The following is a 27,021-nucleotide window of genomic DNA, read 5'->3' on the forward strand; positions in this document are numbered from 1 at the left end:
ATGGTAGAACGGCAGCATTTTGAAAAACTATTCTTGCATCCCTATTTATACTGTGTATGCTCACTTATTAAAAACAATTCTTTATGAATGATGCAGGTGGTGAGGGAAAGTTTTTTTCAACGTATCCTTCTGTTAACGTAAACCAAGTTATTTTATATGTAGGTACCTGTAAATATCGCTTCAGTATTATCGTCAATCCACAGGAAGTGGTTCTCTGCCATCAGATCTGTTAATCCAATCCACCAAAATTGAGCTGGAAATGGTATCATATTTATATTGCGAACAAATATTGCAAAGATTTGTATGGTCGCACTCGTCATTTACTGGGCTGAAACAAATAGTATTCTGTTGCATTTTAATGATGCAAATGCCGGTATGGAGAATACCGGTCTATATTCGAACACATGGTTAGTATCTCTTCTATGTAAGTGCACAAGTTAATAAAACATTCATGTAAACGACTATGTGTGATGCATTAATGACTACATATTGCGTATAAATTACATTTATTTCAAGTTATCAACAAACCTGTTTAATCATTAATCAGAGTTTTTCAAGCAATAGGTGGAAATGACATTTCGAATATAATTATTCTATTGCGAATATGTTATATAAGTTATTTCAATTAACAAGCTGCTAACGAACTAAATTATAATACTGTTATATTCCATTGTTGAGCTTAGATAATGCATTGAATGTTAATAGTTTACATATCGATAAAATATGAAATTATTCATATGTGAATATGAAAAATGCATTTTTTTATTAACAATCGTCATTTTAATTTTTTATAATATTAAAAAGAAATCACCAGTGCTGAGGAATATTGTGCTCCTGACTAATTGTAAAGTGTTTATGTGTTAAATGCCTTCAATTAGTTTTACTTTATTAATTAAGCGGTTTATTTGATCCTGATTTAAACGTTCGCATTTTTTGACACTATTTAGAAAGCCAATAGGTATTAACCGTTCCTGTTGACATCGAATGAGACTTCGAATGATATCTTTAAAATATATATTAGTCACCGTGTATAAACCGATTTATCATACCCGGATGTTGCGATGTGATTGTCATGGCGAAATGAATAGTTGGCATACGTGCGTTGCAAGAAAGGTAAATTATTTTCCTTTTTTTGTCATTATGATGGTCTTCAAACAGGCTGTAATATTCAGATTTGAAAGCAGATTTCTCAGGCATGCTGTTATGCATCGTATGTATTGAAAAAAGGAGGAAATTCGTTACTGATCATCGAACATCTCGTCAAATTGTCATGATCTAGTTTTGAAATCTTTGTTGTACTGGCGTTTAAACAAATTACAATAACTATTTATACATCAGATGTTAGATTAAGAATGTGCACTTCCGATCAGTACAACGTTTTTTAGGGATTCTTTCTTACATCAGATATATGCATTTTATACTACACATGTGTGCTTCTACTTCCGTATCAATTATTGCATAAACTTTATCAATCATTTTTATGATTATAGAGATTATTCTGTATGAATTATAAGGATTTTAAATATGTGATTGAAATTAACATGTCATTATTTCGTCCTCCTAAATGTTTAAAACAACTACGAAACAGTTTCATTCACTTCATTTATTACATATATTTAACACTGACGGTTAGTCAGTAAACGGTGTTGGTTAATAAAAGTGAAGAGACTGTGGAAATTTTGTAAAACCCTTTTCGGTTTAAGGAATACAATGTGCAGGTATATCTGTCCGTTATTTATTTCAAATTTATTTTTGCTGAACTTCGTTCTATAATAATATGCATTCATTATAATCACTTTTGCATGGCCTATAGTAATCCGGGATTTCAGTAATTCGCACACGTAAGTGTACATTATATACATGTGCCTATGTTTTGGAATAATAATGCAAATTTTAAATCATTCAAAATCAAGGTTACCCTTTTTATTATAAAGTTGAATTCTAAATCATCCAAAATCAAGGTTACCCTTTCATTTTTAATGTTGAAGAAAATATCGTTTCTTGTCTCTCTCAGGTCACACATAATTTAACACAGATTGCCAGTGCGAACCTGTTTATGCTGCTGGTGGTGTTGCTGTTGCTAATGCTGATACCAGCTTTACTGATGATAACGATGTTGATGATCATCATGATGGGGGTGATAGAAATGATTATTGTGGTGATTTATATTAACTCTCTGCATTTCTTGGAAAACATTAATATAGAACTAAATTTTGCTATTTTACAGAAACATGACGTACGAGTCAATAGAAGTTTTTGGCTTGGACGGTAGTTTTGCTACGGTATATTGCACGTCAACCCCAATGAAAACTATCACTGCTGAACACCACTTGACATGAGTGAAACCATGTCTCCCATCAGCCAACCAAAGGACAGCAATAACAATGTGCTGGACATGAGTAACAACGAAGATATATCTGGAATAAATTTAAGCTCTTCTAGGTTAACTATATTTGTGAATATTCGACCAATCAATGATACAAAATCTGAATAATCGGCATAGATTTATCGCAATAATTGATACAGAATGCATATAATGTAATCGCAATCAATGACACAGCATCACTGCAATATATGATACAGTCATTTTAAAAACCCTCTTGTTTATTTTAATCAATATCTTAGTATATTCAAAATGCCGATAGATTATATGTATCATAACAGTTATTTGACTTCAATTGCAATATATTACATACAAAATATGTATATTTCGAAACAGATTTTAGACAAAAAGAGGATATTTTGGCACAGAGCAACATGTGTTTTCCAGCTTTCTTTGGTGATGTTCAATGTTTTCATAAACAACTTCTTCGAAGCGGATTTATACGTTTTCAAGGGAAACTTAATTCTCTACGACTTCTAAAGTACAGCGTTTACTTGTTTGCAGTATTAATCCATTTACTTGTATTAAAATTAACAGCGGTATGTAAATATTGCCGTTACGCCATGGCAATCACATCGCAATATCCGGGTATGATACAATTGGTTTATACACTGTGTTAGTTGCCCATATGTTTGCTCCCGATAACTGTCTAATGAGTATTTGCACACCGACAGTTGCAACACCAAAACGTACCTGAATGCCCACTGGCGTAGGTCTTGAGGAAACTATCCTCCTGCGCTGAATCGATGTGAACAAGATGCCCTTCATATTGGCGACAACAATGCTGAAAAATATAAATACATACATCGTTTAATGACTAAAACTTTAAATGATGACCAAAGCGTCAAATCCTTTAGATGTTTAAATATGGTATATAAGGAAGGAGGAAGAAACAATCCACCCTCCTCATCGTATCAACCAAAAGAACGATTTATCCATGTTGTACCGAGCTAAAATGACTGTACAATTGTATGTTTGGATTACATGGTAATTACAAAATATGTATACTCATTTATATGCATCAGCCAGAACATGTTTCTTAAACATGTTGGGCTTTACTTTTAACAGTCATGTGAAGATAACTCGATTAAAGCTAAGACACTACTGCTATATAGATAATCATTCTCAAAAGTTTCAGTAAGCTATGTTATAATCAACTCATTTATCTACCAAAAAAAAAAACAACGTGATAAATGTCCATGCAATCAACGAAAAAGACGAACCATGTAAATGTATGGTTAACGAAATATTTGATGTCAAACTTAAATTGCACTGTGCCATACCTCCGCCTGTGTAAATCCTAATGGTACATTTCCGAAATGGTAACAAGACCCAAGTGCACTCATGAAATCATTTCTACAGTTTGCTACAGCCTCATCTGCAAAAAAACACTAAATGTGTTCTCCGGAAAATGAACTCTTTTAATTGAATACATTATCAATCAATTGTAATAGAATGTTTTTATGAGAAATTTGTATTGCGAATTTAGTTTTTATTAAAAACTTATCGTGTTTCAATAAAAGAAAGTCAGTTTTGTTTAACTTGCGCGTTTGTAATATTGATTCCAGTATTATTGTATGACCACTTATAGTTAATAATGTTTATGATAAACAAATCAAATTTTAACCATATTTTTGTACCAAATATTGTGTATTCAATTTTCTAATCCTTACTTTAACGGAAGTATACTGTATAATACCCGTGACTATTTCTTAACTCAATTATTATGTAAAACCTTTTAATATATATAAGTATGACCTATTAATGGTGTTTTTCAATTACTTTTTAAGCCAAAAAACTAATATTATTCAAAATTAATAGGAAACTACATACTGGTACATAATGCTCTTTGCATAAAAAATCAATGTCAAATAACGTACCACAGAGATGCAATAACATAAACATAAATATCCAACTCATTTTCAGCATACATGTAAATGGGACCTGTGCTACGAAGAAACAAGATATAAGGTTATGACCTTATCAACATTAAGCGTGATATGTAGAATACGGAGATAGCAATATTTCAGACTTTATACTGAAAATTTGGCTTAGAGCAGAAAGAAATGAGAAAAACAAACGCGTTTTCTATTTTGAGCGGTGATTGTTAACATGAATAAAATATGCGGTGGATACACATATTTGTTTAGCTACACTGTATGTGCGAACATAAAATCGAAAATGTTCGAGATTCTCAAAGAATGTCTTGCTTCTGAATAATGAGTCATACAAATGTATTGAGCTTTTAGTATGCGCACTTAAGATAGACACACTTTGGTCACTATTCTTTTCATTCGAACGCATTAAAAGCGCAATAAGGGCTCTACAGATGTCACCAATTTAAATTCTGGTTGAAGTTTGACAATCTATCTGCGTCATACACATTTGAGTATTTAAGCAACCTGTCTTTGTTCATACTCACCGTTTCGTAATTAACAAAGCGAATTAAATGACGACGTGTTTTGAAAAGTACATATATGTAAGTTACTGTGGGTGGCGAAGTGTTTATATTTATATGCATGCACATTTTTTGTTTACATGTGCAATTGCAATCTTCATAATACTGAGATAAACAGTTGTATTTGTTATTAATATTGCAATACTTTAGTTCCGTTTTCGTTTTATGCTTTTGTAGACGCATTAAAGCAATTATTCTATCGTGTAATGATGCAATTATATCTTAACACAACCTGTATTCATTATCTTAAAGGGGCCTTTTCACGTTTTGATTAATTGACAAAATAAAAAAATGGTAACTTTGTCATTGTTGTTTTGATATTTGTGAGGAAACAGTAACACTGAACATTTACCATGCTCTAAAATATCCATTATATGCATCTTTTGACGATTTAAAACCCTGACAATTATAAAGCGTTGCAACGAGAAACGATTGAATAATTTGGAGAGTTCTGTTGTTTTCGTTATATTGTGTGATATTACGAGGATTGCTTATATAATGTATTAAATACATCACTCATTTTATGAGCACGGATGCCCGAGTGGTCTAAGCGATATACTTTTACTTCAGAGGTCAGTGGTTTGAGGCCAGTTTAGGGTTAATTATTTCTTTCTTTAATGTTATTCCTGTTTTTTTACTGGACCTTTTTAGATCAAATGTTTAAATTTATCAATATAAAGCGTTAAATGACAAAATTCATAATATGTCATAATTTTTGAAAAGGCTTCTTTAATTCAGCCTTAGGAAGGCACAAGTACAAGCGTCCTTACACTGTTCTATTAGATGATAAGAGATGATTAGATCTATTAGATGATACACTTGTTTGCACGATGTTTAAACATTTCATACACATGCTGACACTTAAGTAAGCAAGGTTACTGTAAACATTTCCGACCAGACCGACTATGTTGTTATTCGTAGTAATTGCGTGTTTGGTTGGCTGTAATACAGGTACGCTTTAGAAAGAGTGTATATTGAACTATGTGTGATAGTACTGGTTATTTAAGCGGTGCTGTAACATATATTATTTACCAAAACATATTTTGACAGGACTATATAATAATATGTATTTGGATTAAATCAGTGTGATAATTATGATCGCTTATTTTTGATATTCAACACTAACCATCGGTATTTCTCTTTGTGTACATTTTGATTTGAAAATTTAGGCTATAATTTTATTTTATTTAGGATGTAATTGATTTACATTATATTAAAAACGAAATATATGTCAACGGCCGTTCTGGGCATGGTTGATAAACACGTAAATAGAAATGCATTTATTCCAAAAATTCCAAACTTAAGCACTTAACATGAATATAATCTCATCTTAAATATTTCTCAAAGGAATTTAAACCGCAATTACCACAATCATGTGTTTTTTTATTGTAACGTTGATCTAAGATCATAAAAACTAATCTTATAACCTAAGAGGTGATGTTTTGTCATGTACTTGTGTACAGGAAGGACATTCACGAACTGCCCAAACGATTGGATAGCCCACGATGGGTCGTGCTACCTGTTTGGTCACGAGGACAACTAACTTGATTTCACAACCGCCGAGGTAAACAATATATGGGATCGTATACACGTTGTCATGATATACCATATTTTATTAAATGCTTTTTTAAATGATGACGAGTGAAATACAATACGCAATGCCACAGTGTGAAACCTATGTTATCACTTGTTATGCAACATAACAGGCTCTTCAAATCTAATTGAAATATGTAAATATCACGAGAACGTGATGTCTTTAATTTGACAACGTCAGTTTGCCAAAGGTGCTGAAAGATCAGTTTAAATATCACATCTAATTAAAGTACTAATAATAATTGTTTCGAAAAGGTGCCATCGTTTGTGTTTCTTCAAATGTGATGTCAACTTGAGTCCACAATCATAAAGCTTAGCATATGTTTCTCCACTCAATATACTGCCAAGGGTAAACGTATTTGAACTTGAAAATGTTGACAAACATTTAGTACAACACAATTTGACACTGCATTGCAGCAATTCTGTCGCCAGCGCGGAGGTCATCTGATTCACGTGGATGACGCGCAAGAAAACGCCTTCATAAAGGACCAGCTGAATGAACGCAAACGTAAGCTTAAGTTTAATGTGTGATAGTCATGAAGTAAGTTTGCAGATATCGGAGTTCATCGTGCAGCATAACTATTCCGAGTTGTGGTGCGTAAACATATATTATTAGGTGATGCTGTGATATATATATATATATATTCACTTTCTTTAGCTTTCAAAATTTACTTGTATTAACTGGTTTTCTGGTTTGGAATCAAGCTACAATCCAACTGTCTTAAAAGTTCCATGGCCTTAATCGGATTTTGTCGTAACTAAACGCCCACATTTTTGAATAACAGCAACGGCTTTCCATATGTGAGTGAGTGTTTCCTATGAAATGCGGTCGATTTAAAAGTGTGATTTTAGATTTAGAGTTTTGTCATCAATGTAAAGGACATACACTTATAATTTTAACTCGATCATTTGGAGTTATTTAGAATTGTTTTTGTAAGTAAGATCGGTTTATATTCTGATATACCTTATTTATATTGTAATATTATTTTGAATACATATTTTAATAATGACAATATACTCAAGTTTGCTAAGATTTTGAATTGTGCATCGCTGTTGTTATCGTGTCTCTAGCGCTATAAGAAAAGTCCACGATTTGTTTTTAAGACTGAATGTTCATTAAATAAGACTCCTTACAGTTATTTTGGAGTTGCGTTGATCATATATATTACATGACGTCAAGTAATATAATAAACAAAAACAAGTTTTTTTAATTAATAAACAAAAACATGTTTTTTAAGACTATTGTCAAGTTTATTTTATATGTGTTGATGTTTGCTTTATGCCTTGGTCACACTGTCACGAATCAGAGCTACGAAAGAGGTACGAATACTTTTCGGCACAGTTCGTAGCTATCCTTACTGGACCGTGGCTCTCCGTACTTGATCCGTGATCAGTCGTAGTAGTTTTTGGATGTCCTTAGCGACTCTTGACAAATTTTGAACATGTTCAAAAAATTGCTACGAATTTATCGACCGTAGCGTATCCGTAGCAGTCCGTACTGATCCGTACTAGTTCGTAAAGACACCGTAGTCGTCCGTACCTTTTCGTAGGCCCAAAGATTTTCAAGGACTTCTACGGATTGATACGAAGAACTACGGAGCGGTACGGTTACGCTACGTATTAGCTACGATTATTCCACGTATATACTACGGAAAGCCACGGTTCTAGTACGTTGTACTACGGATAGGCAGGAATTTGCTCGATCTTGAACGATGTACTACATTTCCGCACGAAACAGTACGGACATGTACGGTCCACTACAATAAATTGCTACTGAAATACATCATTGAAATTATAAAGCAACTGTACTTGCATTTGTTGAGTTAACAATCATAAACTGCCAGCAAATTGCGTTTGCGATAAATTTGTTTCAATTGGATATTGATATGGCACAAAACGCAGAGGCCGTAGTCGAGCTGCTTGACAATTAATATGCACAGAGGTAATGATGATTCAATATCGAATATACTTGTATAGCTTTGTGCTAAAGGTTACGTATTTTGAAAATATTAGAATTTGACTTACTAGTAATACATTTTTTTTATTTGCAGGTAAGTGTCTGCACTATATGCCTTTTGAATATTGCTCTCTTAGGTGATTTAAGAATTGTTAAATTAATAGCCGACATAATAAAATACAAAACTAATCATACTTTCCTAAGCATAATCTATATGTGTACATCAATAATTACATACTTCATCAGGTCAGAGAAGAAAAAGGAGGTGGTGGATAAGAGACTGGCGTTTAAGACGACCCGGCTCTTGGATTGGATGGAGGAGGTAGACTCTTCCCCAGATACGGCTGATTCCATTATTTCTGTTACGCGCTGTTGCTGCGCTTGCATGTTCTCTTTTTGGGAGGCATTCTGTGTATGACAATACAAGAGGCTGCGGGCGCAATGTTCAATCGTAGTTCGTTCCTACCTGTCCGTACCAGTCCGTCGCAATTCCCACTGCTTCGTAGCGGACCGTTCAAGTTCGTACTTACCCGTACCAGACCGTAGCGGATTCGTAGTTTGATCGTACCGATTTGTGGCGCTCCGTACTAAATCGCGTCGATCAGTAGCAGTCCGTACCTTTCCTTGTTCGTTTTCCAACATTTTGATGGTAAATTAGTTGTGCTTCGTAATGAAATCGTAGCGGCCTACAAATTTTGACAATTTCGTAGTCATTCGTAGCCGATTGAATCGTAGCTCATTCGTAGCTCTTATTCGTGACAGTGTGACCGAGGCATTATATTTATCAGCTATTCATTGGTGGCTGGGCATTACTGACGATGATGCGAAAGGGGTCTGGAGATGGTTTGACGATGACACTGTGGCTGAATATACAGGTTACTGAACGTTTCAGTTAGCTTTGGTTTGTATGGTTATCTTACCATGTAAACCGGTCATCTTATCACGAATATAGTACGTCCTTTATTTTAACGCCACATGGCATTTATCAACATTTTTCAGAAGCTCAGCCATTCAAGTCCCCTTATAGAAAGACAGTGTTTTTGAATCCATGTCGCTCGCGTCTTATTCGCCCTCAAAGAGTGATTCATTAAATAATAAATTCATATAAAGCAACTCAAAATGATGGAAGCATATAATGGCTTACTGATGTAAGAACTAATTGTCATGCCTTGACGTACGGAATCCGGATAGTGCCATCTATAATCTCGCCCTTCTTTCATCAAGGGCGACACACTACACACGAAGCGATACACGATATTTTGCGCGACACACGAAGCGACACACTATATTTTGCGCGATACACGAAGCGACGCGCGAGAATGTACCACGAAATATCGCCCTTGTGTAGGTAGCCCAACATGCGATATATCGTGGTAAATATCGCGTGTTGCTACGTGTATCGCGCAAAATATCGTGTGTTGCTTCATGTATCGCGCAAATATCGTGTGTCGCTTTGAGTATCGCGCAAAATATCGTGTCTCGCGTTCAAAGGGCGACATACGAAACACGAAGCGACACACAATATTTTGCGCGACACCAGAAGCGACACACGATATTTTTTATTCAAATATCGCCCACACGATATTTTGCGCGAAACTCGAAGCGAAACGCGATATTTGTACCATTCAAATATCGCTGTAATAATATTGCCTGTCGACTCTCGTGTGTTTTAAACGGTGTTACATTAATTTTTAACCATTTATTATCAATATTCCCTTTTTGTCTCCCCTGATTTTTTGAAAACGCGAGAGTCGACTGGCGCTGTTATTACGGCGATATTTGAACAGTACAAATATCGCGTGTCGCTTCGTGTATCGCGCAAAATATCGTGTGTCGCTTTGAGTATCGCGCAAAATATCGAGTATCGCTTCGTGTGTCGTGTGTCGCGGTATGAAATAAGATACACGAGAGTAGGATACTGTAGGCGATATTTGAATTATAAAATATCGTGTATCGCTTCGTGTATCGCGCAAAATATGGTGTGTCGCTTCGTGTGTCGCGCAAAATATCGTGCATCGCTTCGTGTGTCGTGTGTCGCCCTTGATGAAAGAAGGGCGAAATTATAGATGGCACTATCCGGATTCCGTATTGACGGTTTATATGTGATGACTCTTATTTGTGTAGTTTTAACTTTTATGTTCTTGTGAATATTAAGTTCTGTATATGCAGTTGATCACTTGCCTTAAATAAAACGTACGCTACTAGTATGTGTTATCATCTAAACGTTTGATATACCAGTGATTTGTTTAAGGCGTATGTCTAAACGTCCTGTCCACGAATGTGTATTTCAGACTTTGAGTCGAATGACCATTTCCACCCAGGTGAAGACTGTGGGTTGTTTGCATCAATCTATGAGTTCAGATGGGCTGACATTGAATGTACAGCTCACTACCCCCCTCTTTGCGAACTAAGGTGTGGGTTGTTTCTTGTTATTAGTGCACGTGTTGTATATTTGATTTGCATTCGAATTCCAACGTTCACACCATAACTTAATTGTATTGACTGTACTTTAAAGTGTATATGGGGGCAATTTACCAGAAATCAAGGCAGATTAAAACAAAATGCACATGTTTGCGCCTTAAAATCAGCACAGTGGTAGTTGCACAATTAAAATGTCTTTATAAGCGCTATTGATCGTACACATGCACATTTGAATACTTCCAGTAAATTTTATTTGTTTACTAACACTTGTTTTAATGAGTAGTATTCTACTGACCTAATTAATTAACGCGGCATACTGCATTTCGCAACGATTGAACATTATGCGCTGTTTTCACTTTCACGTAAAAAGCTGCACTGTGATTGGAAAACCGTCGACGTGATGTTTTTTTTGTTGTTAATTCCCGATGAGCACATCTCATACACAAATGTATTGATATAAACAATATGCCGAACTCGAAAAGAGTTTGAGCAATGATTTCAAACATTAAATGATACATGTCTGCATATTAGCGGTGGACAAACATCATAATATTGGGCCCAGTATGACTTCCCGTCTATTTCAGTGCACGCAACACTGAGGTCGAGACTGTTGGCTAATATCGATGAGATGACATCTTGACACTTTCTTACTTCTTGTGTGTACAAGGACGAATATGTGTAATTAATGTACCAATGAATATTAATATTAGACATGACGTACTTGGTAAGATAAAAGGCTTCAGCTTAGTAGGATATTTTTTAATATAAAAAAGAATAGCGACATAAAGTCAAAAGCGTTTGATAATAATAAGGTGGGCCTTACTGAAAGACACACTTGATCATATAGACAGGTGACTCCATGCAGGATCTAATGATGCAATACGCACTAAGAAGCCTATGGATGGGTGCCCAGGTCTGGCTGCCAATCATGTATCGTGTATTGTCGCACACATGTTGGAGCGCGTAGACACTTTATACACACATCAGATGAGATTTGGTGAAGAAAATCATGTAAACTATACGCACATGTTGAAATCTATTAAAACAACAGTCATATCGGACATGCTCATATTGAGGCATTACCACTGGCTGTTCTTAGGTGGTAATCCAGCTTTTATCATTTAATGTATATTGGTGTGTTTTGTTTATAGTCATGTATTAATATATATGCACAATTGAGAAAAATGCCTGAACATTATTATAGAGTTTCACTGTGTATTCAATATGTATTTATTTCAAAATTTAAACCTGTCATGAACTAAGATTAAAATCGTCTAATTTCATACATTGTACCCACCCCCAGCGTTCTCTAGGGATGTGAATAAACTATGAACGAGGTAGCCGTAGTGTAATGGATAAGGTGTTTGCCAAGCGACCGGGTGGTCATGGGTTTAGGAAGATGTGTTCGATAGTATACTATGGTTACTAAATACATAACCTTGCAGTTTAACAATTAGGCAAATGTTAATGTGTTATCGTGTCGGAATTTCCCCTGCCCTGTACATCATGGAACACGCATTTTAGTTATTCCTTCCTGATCAAGGTAGGTACTAATAAATGTGTTAACAAAATAGAGGGTTGGCAACTTGAAACAGTTAGTAATTAGTAAAGTGTATTGTATTTTATGTGTTACTCGTTGGTCTGTGTTTAACACCTGACCGATATATCCCGGCCAAGAGAAATACTAATTCTGCTAATTTGTCTCCGATAATTTAACTGGTAATTTAACCGCAGATTTGTAGTATATCTAGCATAATGCATTCGACTATTCAACTGATTTAGCCAAGAAATCAATCGGGTTAATAAACACGCCGGTATTTGGCAGAAAAATTTCGAAGAAGAAACAATCAACTCTTAATTATTAGGAACTAATTTCAACCATGGAAGGATACACAACGAATAAGTCGAATTCAAACACGTTTGTTATTTCAAAACACTTTGCTTGGGTGAAAAACTAAATTGAACATCAAAAATACATTTCAATGTATAGTACTTTGTAACTATTGTATTTCCACTATACATACAAGCTACTTGACGCGAATTCCTTTTAGCAAAGTGTTACCAATTTTCGTTTGTCGTCTTGCAAAAAAATGTTGATTAAGAACAAAATATTAACAATTCCATACATGATATAAGCTTATTGTATGACCAATAATAATGTAGCATACTGTTAACGATACAATCAATCATGACTTGGTACAAAAAACAAGACAACATGGATTTGATATATGTAAGCACACTTTTCATATTTGTAGTTCACATCTCTAGTTGACGTAGAGAACATTATTAACATTAAAGATAGATGGCATATACATTTATGAACACACTTCGTGCACCACATACAATACAAACAAAGCTTGTTTTCTTCATAGAACAATATCAAAACATAATATAGTTGGCTTATTTTCATTCCGAAACTGTTACCGTTAGACTTAGCATGTGTTGTTGTTGTTTTTTTTTTTCAAAATATTTCAACCAACCTTAAATGTTCTTGATCTCTGGAACTTCTGCATAGGTCACCGTACATTAATTGTGTTACAGAGTCAAAGCAAAAGCCATTTGTTATTAATTTACCATGTGTCTTGTGTTGTTTTTTTAAAGTTTTGTGTTTTGCCTTAGTAATGTTCGTTCAATGAAGCATGTAGTTAAAAGAAACCATTTAAGCGACTGTTCAGACATGTGTTACTGTCTTTGTTATCGTTTACTGAATAAGTTATTCTTCTTATGTGTTACGAATTAAAAACATTATTTAACCTTTAATTAACATTAAACCGCACGCCTGTTAACGTATTCCTTGATTAAATTAAACCACTGTCTGTTAGGTTTGTACTTAAAAACAATAATAAATTAAGATCGACAATCGAAAGAAAGGGGTGGAATGATCGGCTTTGAAAGTAATCATTTATTGCCAAGCTTTATTCCATTGTTTTATGTGTATACAACTTTTGCAACCGGTCGATATTTTGTAGACAGACGTAACTATGTATTGTGTATCTTAGTTATACAGTGAATGGCCCGTTCTCCTTTATGATACACATCGTGTTTGCCCCGCCTTATTACCCGATAGCTCACCACAACATTACGTTTCATTGAATAACGTTTTCTAAAGCGTATGAGAGGTCAATTCCATTCGGCTAACCAACATGAATACTTTTACAATAACGTAACGCGAGGTCGCATACAATCTGTTGCACGACGGTTACATTACATTCACCTCTGTGTTGGGCTCAGAACGGACTATTGTTATGAAAGCGTCTCATTTATGTCATGATCATTCAAAGCGTTCATCATTGAGGTTACAGAATACTAAACAATCTCTTGCACGACGGTTACATTGCATTCACTGCATTAAAGAAAACCATCTCATACCATGATATCTTATATCAGTCTTAATTCATTATTATAAAATTGATATGGTTTTTTTATGTTAAGAAACCAACATACATACACACGTCGAAGCAATTCCTAACGTCACTCAAAAAAAATATTTTAAATTGTTTACATTTTTGAAGTGCGTGGAATGATTCCATCTGCGTAAATGGGCAATAAATTAGTTCCAAAGAGTTGCATTAAAACTCGCAAGTTTTTGCACGATTTATCGTACATTTAAAAGTCATATTTCTTAATTTAATGCATGCGATCTTAAATATCCAATCAAATATACATTGTACATTGAATGCGTTTGTTCGGTTTTACCTATTTTATAGACAAAATGGCTAGCTGAGCATTTCGCAAAGTTGTACGTGAGAGCAAGGAACGACAACTCTGCGTGGAGATTGGGTCGCATATTGTCTGAAGATCGGGTTTCGACGCGAGGTCGTATATTCTACTGAAGACCGGTTTTTGCGTATTGTTTATTTTTACAACGATTGTAATGGTATAACAAGAAATATCTTTAACAAAAATACGGCGTTGAGTGTGGTCGGTGTTGATGAACGATCAAAAGTTAACTATGGGATCAAAGAAAGCGAATGCCTTTTTTATTGCGCAGTTCTGCATCACACGCAAATCATTTTTGCGGTTTTGCGCCAGATTTCGTGGCTTATTTCGCTTTATTAGATATTATTGATAAGAAAAGAAAATCACAAGTAGAATCAATATAAATAAAAGCCTATATTTCAGCCGGTAACACATAAATCATCCGTACATATTTGAAATATGTATGATATTTGAACAGATCTGTTTTTGTGGTTTGTCGGTCATTGTTATTTGGTTCCATTATTAATAGTATCGTGATTCACCGCGCTCATGCTTAATAAATTGGTTTATATGTTTGAATATTTCTTATTAAATAAATCAAAACTTATCATGCAATTGTTGAAAACACATAAAGAATCTTTGATTGACATACGATCATAATATCGCCGAATATCTTCATTTTATATCTTTTTGATCAAAATAATCTTCAAGTTAACAGAGTTTACGCGATAGCATTTTCATAACGATTTCTGTAACTGACCGCAAACTGACCTTTATACCTTGCGGGTTGGAATGCAAAGCATTAAAATGAGGTAACGATTCCACTGCTGGAACGACGGTTTGTTTAAAGTTTTATACATTTACGTGTTTAAAAGTCAATTTCGATTTTTTTTAATATGTGCGTCGGAGCGTATATCAGGTTATTGAACAACAATTCCTATATGATTTTAAAATTAAAAATCCAAAAAGTCCAAACGCTCTGGCGCTGACACACTTCTTATCATAAAGGGGCACTCACATACTTTATTGATATCAAGAGTTGAGCGTGAAACTGCTCTATCTCTCAAGCTTATCATTAGAGATAAAATTGTTTCATGCTGACTACGCAGTTAACATCGTTGCTAAACGAACTGTAGTATCCCTTTCATACCCTTTCATAGAAAGTCGATCCAATAACATATTAATGTAAATGTTAAAACTGTTTGTAGATTGCATGTTTTCGTCTGCGACAAGTTTCAGACCTACCGGCGGGAAATTTTATTATATTCAAATTGATTGGTGGCTTACACAGGTCTGCTAAGGTGAATAGATGGGTGAGATAGCTATGCCGAAAAAGAAAACAGTCTGGGTTAAAATGGCTGCCGTTTGCTACGAAAAGTTTACAATATATTTCACTTCATGATCATAGCACCAATAATAATTGCAAAAATTCTTCAAAGAAACAATTCATTGTAAAAGCTTGTGTATGTGTTTCTTTACGACATCACGTATTCATTAAATGTTAAAGACAAAAAATGTGCGTATAAGAATGAATTTGGTAACATTCTAAAAGGAGGAGTTGGGCTAAGCATACTAGACTACACGAATGACGATATATATATATATATATATATAATGGGACAACGCGGAGATCATCTTCATTTTATGATGGAGACATTTTGTTCATGTTAATACGCATAATAAAGTCGCCCCATTTCTTGTTTAGATAAATAAAATGTATTACAATCAATTAACATGAGATGTATATTGCTGAATAGCTGTGAAGAGCGTTCAAATCAAAACAGTTTCTATACACGTATATTTGCTGTTGTTTTTCATAATAAAATACATGAATGAAAAATTAAGTGCATATAATTAGGTACAAGTATACTCAAACTGCACACTTGCAGACGTAGATATAAAGGATACTACATCATAGTATATTATATGTGTCCTGATATGGTACATTACGTATTTACGTTTTTTCTTTCCAATTATTCAAATTTAAAGTTTATATCTGATTTGCGTTTCGTTGATATCCTGCGAGTTGAATGTGCAACGTTAATAACAAAAGCGAACAATATTTTTTCTGGAACGAAGCTCATGCAATACTTAATAATTTACAATATCAACCAACATGACTTTTGTAAGTATATCATGGTAGGGAACAAAATGAAATAGCAATAATTACATGATATAGCATATATAAGTGCAAATCATGTGGAATGAAAACAGTTGTTTAAAGACGTCCGAGTCCACAACCTCTGAGTAGTAACGCACCGAAAAATATATAATGGCCGGCACATAATCTATTCATGGATTGATTCCTTTAAAGTTATCTATATTGCAAACTGTATAAATGCAAACAGTCTTATCTACTTATCTTACTTTAAACGCGTTAGGCATGTGCAGTACTGTTTACTCACTCGTACTTTACCTTCGTGAGGTTTACCGATAGCTTCGTACTTTTGGATCATTCTACACTTCAACTTTTGACTAAACATTAAAGTTTTGGGAAAACGATGGAGGAAACCGGGAATAAAGATACTTCTCGGAAAAGAAAGATAATAATGGGGATGGATGGGAGTAGAAACGCGGAAGAAGCGTTGACATGTAAGTGGTTTTGTGATCAGTTCATAGTTTATTCGCCAAAAGACACGTGTTTAAATGGGAAGCATTTTGTTTTGTTTTGTAATTACCACGTGAATGACTTGAAGTCATGCTCCATATATGGCACATTTATTATATATACTAATCTTAGCATGGTTGTAAAGAAAATGTAAGTTGCAAAGATTGCGTCTATTAAAAATGTACAATAATGTCACATATGTGTTATGGTTAAAAATACAGATCAAGATAATGTTTAATCAATTTTGCTCAGATCTAGAAAATATTAAATCAAATTTGCTCTAGTGCATAGTTTGGATCAATGTATCGACTGTTAGAATTAATATTCATCTTAATTAAGGTGAACCTAGATACACTTTCTTTTTTCCGTAATTTCATCGGTGTTTGTTTTATGTAACACCATAAGCCATATAAAACAATGTCAGGTTATAATACTTCACATAATATATACACTATTTCTATATCAGGTCAATATGGATTCTTCCTCTGACAAACATAGCTCTTGATAAGCTTATTACGTCATATCTTTTAGACTACATATACCCAAGCTAATCTCGCACGTGTGATAGTATGATAGGACTGCCGTTGCTTTCAGGTTTTATTTTAAGGCAGCTACAGTTTGTTTAAACCGTATTTTTGTTGTTCTCACTTTTTATATCTTCGTGTTTAAGTTAATCAATATAATTTCTCTCAAGTAAGCCCTAATTGATTTATCAGCGCTAGTGCCACCACTACCGCAGCTTATGCTGCAACAACTACCATCATAACAACAACAACATAACTTATTATACTACTTCTGCTACTACTTCTTCTTTTTCTTCTACTTATGCTACTACTTCTACTATTTCTACTACTACTACTACTACTACTACTACTACTACTACTACTACTACTACTACTACTACTACTACTACAACTACTATTACTACTACTACTACTACTACTACTACTACTACTACTACTACTACTACTACTACTACTACTACTACTACTACTACTACTACTACTACTACTACTACTACTACTACTACTACTACTACTATTAATACTACTACTACTACTACTACTACTACTACTACCACTACTACTACTTCTTCTACTACTACTTCTACTACTACTACTTCTACCTCTACTACTACTACTACTACTACTACTACTACTACTATACTACTACTACTACTACTACTACTACTACTACTACTACTACTACTACTACTTCTACTACTACTTATCTTTCTGTGGCTATCACTACTTCTAATACTGCCATCACTACTTCTTATACTGCCATCTTTCCTCGTATTTCTAGTTTTTTACTGATAATCTTGCAACTATTGCTTATGGGTAGATGGTTTTTATTATTTGGTTTATTAACTTGTATAGTTATGTATGCATTATTTTAACATAATGTAAGTCAATACATGTTTTCTTCATTCGCGAAGATATGTTTGAAGTTAACATTCCGAAGCTCGTGTGTTTACTTCATGAAGCTAGTAACTGCATTAACGGCTGTGTCGTGTGTGCCATTTCACAAATGTTAGATTGTATCATATCATAAATGTTAAATGTGTGAGACATGTGCTAAGCAAATGGTTAATCTTGACATTTGCCTTGACATTTACCGAGTCGAGTCCTCCTCCTGTTGCGATAATAGTTTGTAATAGAGATAAGGAGCAAAATTGAAGTATACATAATATGTGTATGGTCTGAACCAAAGTATATCATAGTAAACGATACACAAAATGCAATATAGCTTACTTTAATGGCCATAATCTTAAGCAAAGAATATAGATGTCATTGCTTTGTGACGTTTTTTTATTATTAATATTCGAGCATGAATCAAGACGAACGCTAACGAATTTATTCCATCGAATTTATGCATCGATCTTTGTCATTTTGAAAAAAATATGTTATGGTATTATTTGATGGTGTTTTTCTTATTTACAATATTACTTTTACATAAAACGTAGTTTTCTTGTATGCATACAGAATATTATAACTAGGTGTATTGTGTATAACTTTACTATAAGTTTGTCTATAGGTTGCATCACAGTCGCTCTTATACGAAATGTCCCTTTATATAAACAGATACTGCATCAGACTATAATGACCACAATAGGTTACATAGATAAAATTAGATTGAACGTACTTATGTTTTTATTCGATTGCATCCAAAACCAACGATTTAAATAGCAAAGTTCGAGCTCGATTGGGTAGACCAAGTATATAAATAAGCTATTGTGAATGCTTGGGAATCGGACCCGAGGCCACCTTATCGATAGTCCTACACTAAAATATTAATTACATTGACCTTGTTTGATGGCTTTTGTTTCAGGGTTTAAGGAAAATCTTCACGAACCCGGCGACTTTTTGATATTGGTGCACATCCCGGAGTATAAACATCTTATCACTATGCGTAAGCAGTTGTAAATCTATGTACATTGCTTTGTACAACGATACGTGTTGATAAAATAGTGTTAATATATGCTTTATATGTTACTTGAGTAAACTATGAAGCGATATATAGATCAAGTTAACGAGCAGAAATCAACGCTAACATGTTTATGTGTTCATGCTTTAGATGTTATCATAGTAAATTAATGTACTAAGTAATATAAATGAAAGACACAGGCATTCATGTTATTCACGAAGACGCTCTTAGAAATGCATTTTAAACGAAATGGTATCAGAAATCAATGTAATACAAATTGGTTTTATACGAAAATTTCATACAAAATGGTTTTATACAAAAAATTCATACAAAATGGTCTGAGGGAATAATTTTATACATAATGTACTTAAAACAAAATTAAGTACAAAATGGTCTGAAAAAAAATACTGCAAAACTGAGTAGTTCCACATCCCACTGATTCGAATTTGTACACACTTAAGATTTTAAATATTTAATGTCTTATTGAATACATTTAAAACTAAATCTATGCCGTTCTATTCAGAATGCTATGGTCAACTAAGGACTATATGTTTGCTATGTGATCGTTATATTATGATCACAAATATGTTTTCGTGACGTAGCGTTATTTGTGAATGCCGTAATTATCGTTCCTTTCAGCGGTGATGACGTCAGACGCCGCTCTGATGTCGAGGATCGTGGACGAGGAGCAACACGTGACCACGGAGCGCATGACGAAGTTCCAAACACTCCTAGACCATCAAGGCGTAAGTATGTATAGATAATGCTAGGTTATTGTTGTTTATTACCCGAAACTAAGAAATCTTATACCCAGATATTTGGTAATGAAGATAATGTTTCAGACGTTATTGCGACAAAAAAACAAACACGATTCTGTGTTAGATACTTACTTGAAATTATATTTATGAAAATCATTTACGCATTCACGTGTTTTCAGATCGAGAATTAACAAAATACACTGTTGAAAACACATTTAAATGACGAACACACAAACAACTGTTTTCACGAGACGGCGCGTGTTCACAGTTATAAGGTTTAAATACACCAAGCCTATCAGATCGTGTGTCATTTCAACTATTCGGCTTAATTGATGGGATACAATTACGACTTGCTGACGATTATATAACTGGGACCATGGTTTATCATACCGCTTCATTGATATCTGTCTGATACAATGTTGCATAATATATATCTTTATATCACTTCAACAGGAAATTCGTATATCAGTCGATGCTAGGATGATAACTTGGAATCAACTATAAAGTAGTCATTTTTAGTAAAATCGAATCAGATTCAACAAACCAAGCACTTGGATACCAAGATGTAATATATTTTGAACACAAACTGCAAAACAAACAGCAAAAAACATGTTTTAGAAATATTAAGCGCTAGTGCTCATGACGTCATTATTATCACGTCAAACGACAAAAATCATATTCTTTCCCGCTTAAAATGCAGCTTTTTCGCAATTTTTTTTTATTTCTTAAAACTCGGGACGTAGAGGTATGATAAACAGATAAACTGGTCACTGCCTGATCTTTTTGTAATATATCAGGCTCGGCACGAATAAAAATAACGGTTCGGCAAGCCACGCCGTTATATTATTCTTAGCCTTGCCTAATATATTACGAAAAAATCAGGCAGTAACCTGTTATTCTCTCTCTCTCGAGAGATGCGAGAGCTTAAGATGCTGAGATAGAGAAGAAGAGTAGAGGGAGAGAAGAGGAGCGAGAGGGAGAGGCGAGAGATCGATGGAGAGAGAGCGAGGATAGATAGATAGCGAGAGCGGAAGAGAGCGAGAGAGCGAGAGCAGTAGCGAGAGGGCATATGAGATAGGATGACTGAGCGCTCTATCGAGCGCTATAGCGCTATCGCGATCGCTCTCTCGCTCTCTCTCTCTCTCTATCTCTCTCTCTCTCTCTCTCTCTCTCTCTCTCTCTCTCTCTCTCTCTCTCTCTCTCTCTCTCCTCTCTCCTCTCTCTCTATCTCTCTCTCTCTCTCTTTAACTGTTCGTGTATCTAGGTGAGCGCGTAATGGTAATCATGACCCTCTTGTTTTATAAACAACTTTTAAACCAAGATCAATATGGATAATTGAGCAAGAAGATTGTGATCAATATATAAAACTCTCACTTCTTGTATATTCACTTAAAGGTATGAAACTTGATGGTCTGTATCCTTCTACACTGAGTATCAACTTGATCTTTCAAATTGTCTTGCAATAAAATGTGAATACTTTCGAAATGCTGCGATCAGTTATGGGACTATTTTTTCCGTTGTTAAAATAGATTAACACTTATATTTGTGTTATGTTTCTAAAGACATAGCCTGGATGTATACCGTCGATTGCATAATACAGAACATTTGTGCTAGAAAAAGAAAGCATCTGTTTGAAATGGACAATTTAGTTTTCATTAAACAATACTCAAACACTGTTTCCGCAATACTAATAAACTAAGAAGTCGCGTAGAGTAAATATCGACAAAAAATGTTAAGTTCTTTTTTATATGTATGTGTATGCCACATGTGTATGCATGTACTTATAACGGTCGATCAGCTAATCTGTCTTATAAAGACATTGATTGATTTCGCATATGCGTATATCGGATATTAGATACTCTCATGTCATTTATTAATAAAATACTATAATACAGAACTATGTTGATGTACACGTAAAAAATAGCACACAATACACGTGTGATAGGAATACACCCAGCTCTTGGAAACGCTTTTTCCTACACGATTCGAACTCGCGCATATAAAGTCTCGCACTTAAGTGAATCATGCCCTCACTGTTTAATGTGCTCTTTATCGCTTATCGTTGATTGACAAATTGTGCGTTTGTCTAATTGTTGACAACGCACAATTATGTCATGAGAAGTATCACATTACGTTAAATTTTATGGCGTAAGATCAACTAATCCTTGTTATTTGACAACGTGATTCGAAAATATTTTAACAGCGAAATTGCGCATGCGCGTTATGACGTATACCTTATGTAATTGCCTTTGTAGTTATACAGTTTATTATAACGCTTAATTGAATAATGCCCATAGCAAAAGCTTCATAAATGACAGTTTTGCATTAAAACACAATTAGTATGCCTTCGTTGAGGGTAAAATAAATGTCAAAAAATGACATGACGATATATTTTGTGCGTGATTGAAAATACAAATAGTTTCCGCCTGTTGACCGTCGATGCCTGCTTAAATACTCTTAAAACGCACGCTAATGTCCCATACTTTATACACATATCATATGTACATAAACATAAACACAAACGCCCGGGACACAAACAACCGACTTAAAAGTTATGTAAAGGGCGGGCTACTAGAATAATACATATAATATTGCCGAGAAAGAGTAGAGTCCCTTTTATATGATGACTTGCTGATTATTATGATTTTCCATAAAGCCTTTAACACTGATTTGCTAGATCCAGGGCTCTGTCAAGGAGATGGGTGGCGATCCTGGCCACCAGCTGATAGAGGCTGCGGTTCAGGAGGGCGCTGATTTCATCATCACCGGAAATCGTGGCCTCGGGACGCTTAGGCGGACCTTTCTGGGAAGTGTCAGCGACTATGTGGTTCACCATTCGCCAGTTCCGGTCATCGTGTGCCGCCTTCCACATTCGCATCACTAGTTTCGGTGAAGCGTCATATAAGTCGGTCATGATGGCACTTACTAGTTCATTAGGTGCCTTTGTGCCGGCATCAGGCGACGTTTCAGACATTTTTCAAGATATTAAGTTCCAAAGACACTTCTTTGTATTTAGGAATGTTAGGCTTGTAACAATTGTTGTAGTGAATCTTATGTTCGTCTTTAAGTTTGTGTCATTTAGTTACTGAAGAGAATGTATGGGTGTTAATGGTCGGCTTACATAATAATTTGTGAATAATAAGCACAGTTGTTTTAAGATAGTGCGTTGTTATGTATATTACTGTTAATGCTTGCATTTTAGACATTGCAGGGTCTTTTCACGTTTTGGTAAATTGACAAAATAAATAAAAATGTTTTCATATTCGCAGATTGTCGATGTAGTTATGATATTTGTGAGGAAACAGTAATACTGAACATTAACCAAGCTCTACAATATCCATGATATGCATCTTTTGACGATTTAAAAACCTGAACATTATAAGGCGTTGCAACGCGAAAAGATTGACTAATTTGGAGATTTCTGATGTTGTTATATTTTGGGATACTACGAATATTGCATATAAAGAATACAGTACATCATTCATTGAATGAGCACGGATGGCCGAGTGGTCTAAGCGAAAGACTTTTACCCCAGGGGTCAGTGGTTCAAGCCAAATTGAGGGTTACTTTTTTTATTCTTTCTTTAATTTTATTCTTGTTTTTTTACTGGAGCTTTTTAGATCCAACGTTTACATTTATCAATATAGAGCATTTAATGACAAACTTCAATACATACCCAAATCTGTGAAAATGCCCCTTTATTTGCTCATTTTTGATGTTTTATGGCAATCAGAATGTATATCCATCTCAATAATTGTTTTTTTCCTAATGCATATATTGCCATGCTCAACCGATAACAATACAATGTGTTAATCATGAACGTTGCACTTCCACCTACATTAAAAGAGCTATCAGGCATTTGGGATTTGATTTAATTTAAGAAACAGTGTTACCCGATTGGGTATATGGACCTCTTGCAAATTATAAAATAGGTTGTTGTTGTTCCATGCATGAACCACGCACAAAAACAGAACTACTGTGTAAGCCCTACTAAAAGTGATGTGTCTTTCAAAATAATAATAAACAATTAGAACAGGTATTTAAATGAGTGGAGGAATTGTATGAGGGTTAAAGCTTCATTTACTCCTTGAAAGTAGTATGTATTTGATTGTGTGGACGCGTTTTGAAATTTTAAAACTATAATCCTCACCAACGTGTACACACCGGCTTTATTTATATGCTTATTATTAGTGTATTCATAAGCACCATTGTTTGCATGAACCGTTACACTTTTTATGATCATAGCATGGATAGAATATGCAAAGGGCTGTTTATGAATCCTTTTGTAAAACATTTGACTTATTAAATACATCCGTTATTCAATATATTACAAAGTACAATTCACGTTTCTGGGTAAGTTCCCATCTACTTTAAAGACATTGTTTGTAGAAAGAAGGATAATTATGTTATTATGACGTATGGTCTTTCAATTTGTTGCATTAATATTTTTTTTTTTCAAATCGAGGTTTATTAGACGATCGCCGAAATAAACACGTTTCAACACAAAATTAATGACATGCATTTCATGTTATTGAGTTGCGACTTATAAAAACCAACAAAGTTGTTGCTACTGTAACTTAACAACGTGTGTTTGTTCTCAACTAATGTTTTATACAATACATGTGACATGTAATGTTCTCAGGCATCGTAGGTTAAGTCCTAGCGTTCGATTTTGAGTTGTTGGTCTGTTAATGAACAACGGAGGTGAGTTCTGACGAATAGGTCTTTATCACGAGCCAACAATGTCTATTTGGTTAATACCCGCTAATGTATTGTTTTTATTTTCATTTAAACAAATATAATTGTTACTATGATTGAATATGTTTTAATTTTACAAGATTATTTTTGTGTTTATTGGATGGTTTATCATCAAACACTTAGTTCTTTAAATTATAATATTAGACGGATCTGTAAATGATTCCGCGATAATAATCTGGTTAAATAAGGTGTTATTTAAACGCTAGAGTGTTTTGTGCTCATTTGTTTTATTTGTTTGTTCATTTATATTGCTTCATCGTTGACGTTTCATGGTCTACACAGTTTTATAAATTCGCAATGAAGTCTTACGGTATCACATTATGAAATAAAGCACAAATGAATGTGTCTTCTTACAAATAGAAAATAAATAGTATGACAATAATTGTGAGTGTAGTTTCTTTGACGTGTTCCAATAATCAACGGTATCGACAGTATCTTACACTGACCCTTCGATATTAAACCATATATGCATATTCATTTTATAAGATGTGTTTTCAGTTTACAATTGTTTGTTTCAGCACGACATGTACAATGGCAAAAGTCGTGATCGATCATTTGTTAAAGTAAGCGTTTCAAACTGGCGTTGCAGACAACGCAGTCGTGTAGTATTTTCGAAGTGTGGTATTTTCAAAGTTTAAAAGGTCCTTCCGATCATGAGGCCACATTATGTGAGGCCCGCATAGAGGCCAGTCACTCCAACCTGATTAACGTACTAGATTTATGCAAGTTGGGACTAATTGTGAATGATAGGTGCAAATTCAATATATTTATTAATTTTTACTAAAATTCATAAAAGTTTGGTGTGGCATTGTGCTGTGGGGAGAAGCCTTAGTACCCGGCAAAAATACCACCTGTCCGGTATAGTGACCACCAACCGATCTCTCATACGCCGGAAATGGGCATTGAACTTGGGTTGTGTAGGTGAGAAGCGCATATACCAACCCTTGCGAATTTCGGACAGCCACAAAATGGATAACGCTTTTACACGTGATATGCAGACGACAATTTTCTAAATGGATTAAAACGACTTTGTCACTAAAGGATACAATGTTATTTGTTGGGGAATTGGCAATACAAAATCATAGATATATATATATATATATATATATATATATATATATATATATATATATATATATATATATATATATATATATATATATATATATATATATATAATACAAGTAGACGTTAGGTGCGCGAACAATTTTTACAAGCTTTGAATCACGTATATATATTTGCACAATAACTATACAATGTGTTGTTTACGATAGTTATTAACAAGAACGTGTAGTATGTGTGTGCCGTTCAGGAAATGTTTACTAACGAATGATCACGACCTCAAATAACCTTATAAATCGTAAGTGTACTGCAATCAACAAATAGTATCACTTTATTTTATCGGATGTATTCCCTCTAACTGTATAACTAAAATGAAAGAAAAGAAAATTTTATAAACATTTTTAAGATTAGACTTATACAATTTGGGACTAATTTTGAATTATAGGTGCATATTCAAGCTATTTATTAATTTTTACTAAAATTCATAAAAGTTTGGTGTGGCATTGTGCTGTGGGGAAAAGCCTTAGTACCCGGCAAAAACACCACCTGTCCGGTATGGTGACCACCAACCAAGCTGTCATACGCCGGAAATGGGCATTGAACTTAGGTTGTGTAGGTGAGAAGCGAATATACCAACCCTTGCGAATTGCGGACAGCCACAAAATGGATAACGCTTTTACACGTGATATGCAGACGACAATTTTCTAAATGGATTAAAACGACTTTGTCACTAAAGGATACAATGTTATTTGTTGGGGAATTGGCAATACAAATATAGGCAAAAAATCATAGATATAGATATAAGGCATATAGCAGAATACAAGTGGACGTTAGGTGCGCGAACAATTTTTACAAGCTTTGAATCACGTATATATATTTGCACAATAACTATACAAT

At 34.3% G+C, this 27,021-nt stretch overlaps 2 protein-coding genes and 1 long non-coding RNA gene across 3 annotated transcripts in view; 2 read left to right on the plus strand and 1 right to left on the minus strand.

Moving 5' to 3' along the window:
• Positions 1 to 4,420, minus strand: part of LOC127855701 (perlucin-like) — an 11,800-nt gene extending 7,380 nt beyond the window's left edge. Inside the window, exons 1-4 of the mRNA XM_052391480.1 lie at positions 4,264 to 4,420; positions 3,667 to 3,761; positions 3,077 to 3,167; positions 167 to 253 (exon numbers count right to left, since the gene is read on the minus strand). Of these exons, the coding sequence (XP_052247440.1) occupies positions 167 to 253; positions 3,077 to 3,167; positions 3,667 to 3,761; positions 4,264 to 4,312 (322 nt within the window). The 5' untranslated portion in view covers positions 4,313 to 4,420. The remainder of the gene's footprint in view (positions 1 to 166; positions 254 to 3,076; positions 3,168 to 3,666; positions 3,762 to 4,263) is intronic.
• A 1,227-nt stretch (positions 4,421 to 5,647) lies between these two features.
• LOC127855534 (uncharacterized) lies at positions 5,648 to 11,559 on the plus strand. The gene is made up of 6 exons (XR_008037582.1): positions 5,648 to 5,792; positions 6,305 to 6,405; positions 6,852 to 6,942; positions 9,180 to 9,266; positions 10,683 to 10,803; positions 11,397 to 11,559. It is a non-coding gene; the product is annotated as an uncharacterized LOC127855534 (long non-coding RNA).
• Positions 11,560 to 16,838: 5,279 nt separating this feature from the next.
• Positions 16,839 to 25,444, plus strand: LOC127855535 (universal stress protein in QAH/OAS sulfhydrylase 3'region-like). Its single transcript, XM_052391252.1, has 4 exons — positions 16,839 to 17,103; positions 19,451 to 19,531; positions 20,186 to 20,292; positions 22,982 to 25,444. Exons 1-4 carry the CDS (start codon positions 17,013 to 17,015, stop codon positions 23,186 to 23,188), a joined length of 486 nt encoding a protein of 161 aa, XP_052247212.1. The 5' UTR covers positions 16,839 to 17,012; the 3' UTR covers positions 23,189 to 25,444.
• The last annotated feature ends 1,577 nt before the right edge of the window (positions 25,445 to 27,021 follow it).

Source organism: Dreissena polymorpha, chromosome 13, assembly GCF_020536995.1.
Source record: "Dreissena polymorpha isolate Duluth1 chromosome 13, UMN_Dpol_1.0, whole genome shotgun sequence".
NCBI classification, from domain to species: Eukaryota; Metazoa; Mollusca; class Bivalvia; order Myida; family Dreissenidae; genus Dreissena; species Dreissena polymorpha.